The following is a 10758-nucleotide window of genomic DNA, read 5'->3' on the forward strand; positions in this document are numbered from 1 at the left end:
CTGGTACCAAGAGTCTTTGGAAAAGAAAGGCTATTCCTACAGGCAAATAACATTCTAAAAAAGTCTGTTCTTTTTGCATTATAATATAGTCAACGTTTGTTTTCAAATTCAATGCATGCTAAGACTGATGTATTATGATTTATAAAACAGAACTTTTATTTTCAGACCCCGGTGGTAAAACAGCCTCCAACTGTTGTCTGCTACATCTGCGGACGTGAATTTGGCACTAAATCTATCAGTATCCACGAGCCTCAGTGCTTAAAAAAATGGCATCTGGAGAATGAAAAATTACCCAAGAATTTACAACGACCTGAACCTAAAAAGCCAGAGGTTAGACCAATTGGAGGTATGAATAATGGCAACAATTTTCATTTCTTTGTCTGTTTGTCTTTCTGCTCATCAACTATAGGTCATAAGTTAATTTAAGTGCACATGCATGTTGCTCTGACGAAGACTAATAAATTCAACATGAGAGAAAAAATATTTATTGAGTGGCACATTTGTCAATAAAAGGAATAGTAAATACTCATAGTATATAAAGAAAGCTTTAAAATTAAGTTTAAAATGAACACTCTCACCCCCACAGCAACTTCAGCTTAACGACATTGTTATGGGGGCAGCAGTGCATGGACACTGTCTTATCTTCAGGAGTTAAACCAATTTTATACTGGTAAACTACCAACATGATCCCCAGCACCCAACAATGCTGCCCCTTTACTTCCTTCCTCCAGGCTGACACAGTATGAGGAAGGTTTGCTGGGTGAACAGTGATAGGCTAAGAATATCAAGTGACATGAAGATTCATTTTAGTCTGAACTGCATTTCATCCCAATTTAAGACAGTCGCGTGATTGGATAAATTTGCAAACAATGAGCAAAAAAAGTACCCGAATCAAACCAATGTTCATTGTTTGTCGTGCTTCTGAATTCCACCCATGGCATGAAAAAAAGAGATTACTGATGGGTAAAAAAGATTATCGATGGTTAGAAGACGGTCACTAAATGCTGATTTTATTCACAGATCAAATAATAAGAAAAAAAATCAAAACTGATATATTTAATAAATATGTGTATATATATATATATATGAATTTATATCAATATCTTTTTTTTTTTTACATCTCCTCCTGTTTTTCCCTCTATTTGTTACTCTGTCTCACTTGATCTGTAAACAAAATGGCGGGAAAGTTGTTATTATTAGATTACTCATATATTTTGCAGTACACTGATGTCTGATTCGGTTCCTGAACTGTGTTTTCAGTGCTGAAATTCTGCCAAGCTGAATCGACATTTGGCAAAAATCCAGTTGTCCCGAAAAATGTTTTGTTTTCAGAAAAATGTTTTGGCCAAACCAAATAATCTCTCCATGCGCACATAAAGCTGACACTCTCAGCCTATCACTATCTGCCCATTGAGAGAAATAGTGCCCATACTTTCAATGGTTGGTCCACATAGGTAAAATGGAGCCTTGACAATACTGCCCGGTATAAATTTCACTGAATTGTTGCTGTTATGGGGTTGGTAATGTTCCTTTAAATCTATCTCTGTGATATAGTGTTAGCATTATTCTGGAATAATAATATAGAGTCATAATAATAATGATATAGAGTCAGAAACAAAAATAAGACGCACACACTTACAATGGCACTGAGATTTCCTTTGTGGTATGTTTTGCAGGAGTCACTGTACATAGAATGGACCTATAGCTCCATGGGTATAGACTGTATCTGGTTCTGTATTATATTGTAGTGTAGTAAGACATATGACTAAGTCCTTATCAGCCTATTCAGGACAAGAGTTAAGGCAAATCCTTTGATACCATGACAGTTCAGATGCATTATCTGACATGAAGTGATTAAAATAAGATACAATATTTTTTGACCTAGGTTTGGGGACCCCTTTCACATCACACCATTACACGTTTTATAGTGTCAGGAATGGAAAGTAGATTGAGATACTCCACCTGCTTAAGTTCTGTACCGGGTGAGGAGTCTATTCATTGGTTCTCTGTGGTTATTAGGATGCTTTTAGTTCATATTTAGACATACATGCCGATTAACAAATAATTTAAATGGCCAGTGGCTGCTGTAGAGTGCAATATGGTAGAAATAGCAACAGTTCAACATCATGCTTTATAAAAAAATATATATTTTTTTAATCAAGAAAACCAGCAAAATATTGATATAAATGTTGAAATACACATCCAGGGAAAGGATACACTGTAGAGGACATGTAAATAAAAGTGAGAAAGAGAGAGAAAATAAACAAAATATAAACAATTGGAAAGAGATGCCAAGCTGGCTGTAGGGTTCTATAATGAACAAAGCAGGGTTAAGCACATCCTGGGGGCATCTAACTACAACTGCTGGGAAATGAGACATCCCAATTAGAAAGATACATCATTGGCTCTGTTAGTTCACAATAGGCCAATGCTGGAGGGCAGTCACATTCATGCATAGATTGCAAACACTACAATTACACATACATGGCACATTATTAATACAGCTCTGTAAAAAACACACATTATTTTCATTTTATAGGCACTCCTTCAGTTAACATTACTAGCTGTTATAACCAGGATTTTGAATTATACAGTCAGGAGGAATATTAATACATGTATTTACAGCCATGCTATTGTAGCCAAGAAATACGTGTTTATATTATAGCTATCATTATTCAATTTGTGATGACACTAAACATACGAATTTACAGAAAGTAATTAGTCTTCATGATTAATAGAAGTTTAAAGGGTGGTAGAATTAGCTGTATACAAAATAAATCTTGGAGAACAAAAAAAAAAAAAAAAAAAAGAAAAACCAGACATTGGATCCTAATGGTTTTTAAATGCGTTCTGTCTTCAAAAAAAGAGAAATAAAACGTATTTAGTAAAAAAAAAATATTACATTAAGAATATGCAAATCTGGCACAGAAGAAATACTCCAAGCAGCTACTGTAAATACTGCAACACTTTCTACAGTAGGTGTTGGCAACCTTCGGCACTTCAGATATTGTGTACTTCATTTCCCCTGATGCTTTGCCATAATGCATAATGGGGGTATGCAACCTTCGACATTCCACAACACCTGAAATGCCGACGCTTGCCTACCCCTGCTCTATAGAGTGAGAAGCCATTAAAACAGGGCATATGGCACATTTTTATTTGACCATACACAAAAAACTAAAAGGATCTCATTGTCTGTAAGTAAAATGCAAATATATATTCTGCATTGTAAGCAGAGAATAGTTGTATCAGATGCCTGAATATTCATTGGTTGTTTTTTACATACATGTCACGCATGTCACATAATCGTGTTCTTAGTTTCTCTAAATTTTTGTATTAACTTACGACATAATCTTCACAAAGATCTTATTTAGTTGGAAAGTTGTGTACATATATGGGACAGGTGTTGGGGTTTTATACTCTTGTTGATCTTATGAATCTAGCTTGGTTCCTAATAGATAACTAAATACAGAAATGTCCAGATACACCAGAGCGTGGAAAAGAAAAGACACACACTTAGTGGGCAAATAGATAGAGAAAAACTCTAAAAACAATTACCCTTGTACTGAAGTCTTGTAGATAAGGACTCCTCACAGTCCTCAGATTAATATGGAAAATAGAAAATCTACAATACAATAACAACAGAAAAACATAGTGCAATAATGCTATAACAATTTAAAATGGTGAGTAAATGCAAAATTGTCACACTCACAAACCAAAATTGATTGTAGGCGTTATCATAAACCTCAGGACTTGTGGAGCATCATGGCAGATATAAAGGAGAAAAAATATAAAAATAATAGTGCAGAGTATCTTGATAAAAGTGAACACTTTAATATACAAACACACTTACAAAAATGAAGTGGAAAACAGGCACATCAATAAATCCAATCTCGGGATCCCTGGAATCAGGAACACCAAAATGACCAATATCCAGAATATAAAAAGATGTGAAAGTAAAAATAAAAATACAAAATAAATAAAACCAAAGTCAAAAGTTCTGCACTAAAATAGAAAGCCCTACGCGTTTCGTTCAGTAACCTGAACTTCCTCAGGGGCAAGTGAATCTCCTAGTCTGCATGCAACGTCCTTCAAGTCCCGATCTCCTTTTAAACTCATCTGAGTTTGGCGCGCAGTAAGTCCCAGCCTATCCACAGCATACTTCCGGGTTCAGCATTTTCTATACTTCCGGGTGCGTCCCAATGACGTCACCGGAAATGCGACTCCGGTTTCATTCTTGGACTAAACCGGATATGATGATGCGTTCCATTCGGCAATTTTGCGTTCCACCACTCGTCAAGGGGGCGGAAAAGAACCATAATACAAAGAAACAGTAATTACCAAATCGAAAATCGATCTCATATCCCATAAATTAAATAATTCACCAGGATATCAATAAACAAACCTTCCTCTATATAAAGTTATTTAAATACATAACACAAATAAAAATAAAAATAAAACAGCTTAAGACATATACATAAAGTCTTAAAGGAACAAACCCATCAAAAAATAAAACAGCTTAAAACATATATACGAAATCTTAAAGAAACAAATCTATCAAAAAATCATATATTAAAGAAAACAAACCAAATCAAACTCTACATTCAGCCCCCTTGGTTGCATAGTTTGCAAGGTGTATATCCAGTATCCCTCTCTTTTCCTCAATAGTAATCCAAGGTCACCGCCCCTTTCATCCAAAGACACTTGTTCAATAACAGTACATTGGAGGGTACTGAAATTGAAAAAAGGGCATTTATTACAGTGCACTGGCACTGAGTGTGTTACCATTTTCTTTTTGATATTATTTCTGTGCTCTTGGAATCTAATTTTAGCCTTCCTCCCCGTCCTCCCCACATATTGCAAACCGCATCCACATGTGATCAGGTATACAACATGTGTTGAGGAGCAGGACACCAAACTTTTGATTTTGAACTTCTTTTTGGTTTGAAAACTACTGAAACTCGAAACAACTTTATGTTGGTGATTGCAACTAATGCAGTTGCCACATGTATGGAAACCTATTTTATTAATGACCTTTTTATTCTCCAATCGGAAAGTGCTGGGTGCCAGGATTTGTTTAAAATTCGTTCCCTTCCTGAAAATGATTTTTGGAATTTGGGGGATCTGCATATTTAAATAGTCATCTTCAATTAATAGACCCCAATGCTTCTTAATGATTCTCTGTACATCAAAGGCCTTCGAGCTATACTGTGTATTAAAAGAGAAATCGAACATAGGGTTTCTAATGTCCATCTTTCCTTTATTCATTAGAAGATCATTTCTATTTATGTTTCCCACTCTTTCAATCTCTGCATCCAGAAGTTCCAGACTGTATCCCTTTTCTAGAAAACATACAATCCGAATTTCAAGTTTAATGGAGAGTTAAAAACCCTTTTAAATACGGCTAAAACATCAGGCACTCTAGATGAGTCTACCTACTCCTTTATTTTTTCGGAATTTCCTAAGGTACCCACTTTTTATTTTCTCCCGAAAATACACAAGTGTAAAGAAAAACCCCCTGGCCGGCCAATTATCAGTGGCATAGACTCTCTGACCTCTAGGTTATCTGAGTATATTGACTTCCATCTACAACAATATGCTCAGGGAGCAAAATCTTACCTCAGGGATACCAAACATCTTATCCAGGAGTTGGAATCTATTGAGTGGGCGGAAGATTTTGTTTGGGCTACCTTGGATGTGACCTCTCTCTACACTGTGATCGATCACGATCTCGGTGTGGAGGCAGTTAGAAATAATTTAGAACGAGATGTCAATCTAACACCTGCTTTTCGATTTTTTTTGGAGGATGCTATTCGGTTTATTTTAACCCATAATTTTTTTAGTTTCAACAAGGAATTTTTTCTTCAAGTAAAGGGCACGGCGATGGGCACCAAGTTTGCACCAAGTTATGCTAATGTGTTTATGGACTACTGGGAAAGATCGTCTATCTGGTCCAACAACCCATATGGTGCAAACTTGGTGCTCTGGAGGCGTTATATAGACGACGTCCTGGTGATCTGGCGTGGTCCTTTGGTTGAATTAGAAAGGTTCTTTCTGTATGTTAATCAAAATTCTCTTTCTTTGGTCTTTACACCCAAGATAGGCATTTCCAGTATAGATTTTCTTGATCTATCCATCTTCATTGAGGGTGGAGCAATCAAGACTAAAACATTTTTTAAGGCTACTGATTCAAACAGTTTTATTGACACTGCAAGCGGACACCATCCAAACTGGCTCAAGGGGGTTCCTAAGAGCCAGTTCATTAGGATGCGTAGGAACTGCAGTGATCTGGATCTGTTTTATTCACAAGCAGATGTTTTGAAGAATCGTTTTCTAGAAAAGGGATACAGTCTGGAACTTCTGGATGCAGAGATTGAAAGAGTGGGAAACATAAATAGAAATGATCTTCTAATGAATAAAGGAAAGACGGACATTAGAAACCCTATGTTCGATTTCTCTTTTAATACACAGTATAGCTCGAAGGCCTTTGATGTACAGAGAATCATTAAGAAGCATTGGGGTCTATTAATTGAAGATGACTATTTAAATATGCAGATCCCCCAAATTCCGAAAATCATTTTCAGGAAGGGAACGAATTTTAAACAAATCCTGGCACCCAGCACTTTCCGATTGGAGAATAAAAAGGTCATTAATAAAATAGGTTTCCATACATGTGGCAACTGCATTAGTTGCAATCACCAACATAAAGTTGTTTCGAGTTTCAGTAGTTTTCAAACCAAAAAGAAGTTCAAAATCAAAAGTTTGGTGTCCTGCTCCTCAACACATGTTGTATACCTGATCACATGTGGATGCGGGTTGCAATATGTGGGGAGGACGGGGAGGAAGGCTAAAATTAGATTCCAAGAGCACAGAAATAATATCAAAAAGAAAATGGTAACACACTCAGTGCCAGTGCACTGTAATAAATGCCCTTTTTTCAATTTCAGTACCCTCCAATGTACTGTTATTGAACAAGTGTCTTTGGATGAAAGGGGCGGTGACCTTGGATTACTATTGAGGAAAAGAGAGGGATACTGGATATACACCTTGCAAACTATGCAACCAAGGGGGCTGAATGTAGAGTTTGATTTGGTTTGTTTTCTTTAATATATGATTTTTTGATAGATTTGTTTCTTTAAGATTTCGTATATATGTTTTAAGCTGTTTTATTTTTTGATGGGTTTGTTCCTTTAAGACTTTATGTATATGTCTTAAGCTGTTTTATTTTAATTTTTATTTGTGTTATGTATTTAAATAACTTTATATAGAGGAAGGTTTGTTTATTGATATCCTGGTGAATTATTTAATTTATGGGATATGAGATCGATTTTCGATTTGGTAATTATTGTTTCTTTGTATTATGGTTCTTTTCCGCCCCCTTGACGAGTGGTGGAACGCAAAATTGCCGAATGGAACGCATCATCATATCCGGTTTAGTCCAAGAATGAAACCGGAGTCGCATTTCCGGTGACGTCATTGGGACGCACCCGGAAGTATAGAAAATGCTGAACCCGGAAGTATGCTGTGGATAGGCTGGGACTTACTGCGCGCCAAACTCAGATGAGTTTAAAAGGAGATCGGGACTTGAAGGACGTTGCATGCAGACTAGGAGATTCACTTGCCCCTGAGGAAGTTCAGGTTACTGAACGAAACGCGTAGGGCTTTCTATTTTAGTGCAGAACTTTTGACTTTGGTTTTATTTTTTTTGTATTTTTATTTTTACTTTCACATCTTTTTATATTCTGGATATTGGTCATTTTGGTGTTCCTGATTCCAGGGATCCCGAGATTGGATTTATTGATGTGCCTGTTTTCCACTTCATTTTTGTAAGTGTGTTTGTATATTAAAGTGTTCACTTTTATCAAGATACTCTGCACTATTATTTTTATATTTTTTCTCCTTTATATCTGCCATGATGCTCCACAAGTCCTGAGGTTTATGATAACGCCTACAATCAATTTTGGTTTGTGAGTGTGACAATTTTGCATTTACTCACCATTTTAAATAGTTATAGCATTATTGCAATGTTTTTCTGTTGTTATTGTATTGTAGATTTTCTATTTTCCATGGTTCCTAATAGAGTAATGTAACAATCATCTTGATTCCAGCAAGTATTTTATGGAAAATCTTATTGATCACCATTCAACTTAAATTTTCTGGAAACACCTTTGTCAGCATGCAATAAAAAATAAATAAAAATAAAAATAAAGGAATATTAAAATAGTTATCTTTATTGAAGTTCTTGTTCAATATCACTACATTTAGAAAAAAAAATGTAATGCACTATACGAAATATAAATTAGGATTTTATTATTTATTAGATGCTGACTGAGCTGCTTCCAGAGAATTGTGGATTTACTATAACAGCATAGTTGAATAGTTAAGGACGTTTCACAGTGGGGCCAGCCAGTATCAACTCTGTTACATTTTGTTACTATAATAGCAGAGACTTGAGTTCTGGTGGACATACTGGTGGCTTGTACTGTAAGTACCACTTCTAAATAGGAGTTAATTCATTTGGATTCCAGTTATTCTGTTCATACTGGTTGAGGCCAGTGCACCTATTCATCATGAATTCACTCTGTTGGAATATTATAAAACCAGAAAGGAACACAACTGATTCTCGAAGTAAATCTCCTTAAAAAAAAAAAAAAAGCACTTTCCATAATGTGACTGGTTACATTAAGTTAATATATAAAAACAAAAACAAAACAACGATTAAAAAGTCAGCAACCAAGAATATTTGAAATGTTAAGACTTTCTTGTTGGTGAATTTACATTTTTGGAATATTATAAAATAAAAAAACTGATTCAAGTACTTCCCCAGGTATAAGTTTTTTTTTAAATCTCCTGCAAATATAGATACAATATACACTTTTACATAGTGTGACTGGAAGCATGAAGTTAAAATATAAAGTCAAAAAGGTCAAGATTAAACCCTAACCCTACCCCTAACCTACTTCGGAACTTTGGCAATTCGGTTCCGCACTTCGGAAATTTGGCAATTCGAACTTCGGACATTCGTAAGCATCCGAATTGCATGGAATTCGGCCGAATGTACATTCGGAACGAAACAAATTGCACATGTCTATTCATGAATTCACTCTGTTGGAATATAATAAAATCAGAAAGGAACACAACTGATTCTCGAGGTAAATCTCCTGAAAATTGGGAAAAAAAGCACTTTCCATAATGTGACTGGTTACATTAAGTTAATATATAAAAACAAAACAAAGATTAAAAAGTCAGCAACCAAGAATATTTGAAATGTTAAGACTTTCCTGTTGGTGAATTCACATTTTTGGAATATTATAAAATAAGAAACAGATTCAGTATTTCCCCAGGTATAAGGTTTTTGTAAATCTCCTGCAAATATAGATAAAATATACACTTTTCCATAGTGTGACTGGATGCATGAAGTTAAAATATAAAGTCAAAAAGATTAAGATTAAAAAGACAGTAATCAAGACGTTTTGGAAATTTAAGACTTTCCGTTTGAATTTAGTAAAGGTTGGAATGGTTTCACAACACAAATACGGAATATTTATAATACAATATATACAGTAATAAATTAACCTAGTGCTAGTTTTTTTTTTTTATGTCCTATAATAGTACTAATAATATATATATTTAGATAAAATAGCCTTGCTTGTTTTTCTTGTGTAAATAATGTGAACAAGACATAGCTGATTCTAGAACATTCCTCTCTGAACAATGCAGAATAAACAAAATTCATTTTTATTTTCAATTAATTCTCAGGAGAAAAAACCCAGAACATCTTGTTCAAGCACAGTGTCTTGTTATGCTAGTGTTTGGTCAGCAGGTATTTCCTGAAAATATTTTCCTACATTGTTTTTCTAAAATGAAAAATGACCACCTTTCTTTTTGTTCTCCTCAGCTAAAGGTTCGTATGATGTTGGTGCTTTAAATGAGGCTGCCTGGCAGAGTGCCCAGAACCAGTTGCTTCCATGTGAAATTTGTGGACGTACATTCCTGCCAGACAGACTCCTCGTTCACCAGCGGTCCTGTAAACCGAAAAAAACCAAAGTAGCCAGAGTCACAGCCCTGCATGATAATGTCATAAAGTCACCAAGGGAACAATAAAGTCTCTGGTTTGTAAGCATGGCTTAAGGATAACATGTGATATGTTGAGATTACATATGCAGACATTTGGTCACCATTTAACTGGTGCAAAGAATTTGTATTGTGTTGTGATGTTTATGTAAGTGTTAAAATCACTATTACTTTAATAAAGATATTAATTTTCACACCTGCAGTTTGTCATGCCCATATGTACGGTAAAGAACAATATATATATAATGGATATTTAAGCATCAGGTCCAAAGTATATTAAATTAACTGTTTACTGAATTGTGTACATTTAGACTATAGGTTTAAAGACAAGGCTGAATTTCCCATTAGGCAGAGTTAGCACTTGCTACAGGCACTATTTTTCAGCACTTGTAATGTGCCTTTTTGCAGATTAAGTGGGTGGTGGTGAGACATAATCACAGCAAGCATTGACATGTGTCCTCTGTAGTCCACTCAGCCTCCTATGTTTGATAGCGGAGCTGCTGGAACAGTTGAAGAAGGTGTAAACATCAGTGCTGTACCAGTTCCTCCAGTGTCTGTGCATGAGACTGGACAGGAAGTGGAAGGGATCACTTCCTATCTGTCCACTAACAACCTCATTAAATAAATGGCTGGAGGATCATGGACAGCATTGAGGGATGCAAACTGTTTGACAGTTCCTGTAGC

At 35.4% G+C, this 10758-nt stretch overlaps 1 protein-coding gene across 1 annotated transcript in view; it reads left to right on the forward strand.

The window, feature by feature from the left end:
- LOC134612556 (zinc finger protein 474-like) overlaps positions 1-10249 on the forward strand; it is a 41366-nt gene extending 31117 nt beyond the window's left edge. Inside the window, exons 3-4 of the mRNA XM_063456940.1 lie at positions 166-346; positions 9899-10249. Coding sequence (XP_063313010.1) covers positions 166-346; positions 9899-10104 — 387 coding nt within the window. The 3' untranslated portion in view covers positions 10105-10249. The remainder of the gene's footprint in view (positions 1-165; positions 347-9898) is intronic.
- The last annotated feature ends 509 nt before the right edge of the window (positions 10250-10758 follow it).

The sequence above is a fragment of the Pelobates fuscus genome, chromosome 5 (genome assembly GCF_036172605.1).
Source record: "Pelobates fuscus isolate aPelFus1 chromosome 5, aPelFus1.pri, whole genome shotgun sequence".
Lineage (NCBI taxonomy): Eukaryota > Metazoa > Chordata > Amphibia > Anura > Pelobatidae > Pelobates > Pelobates fuscus.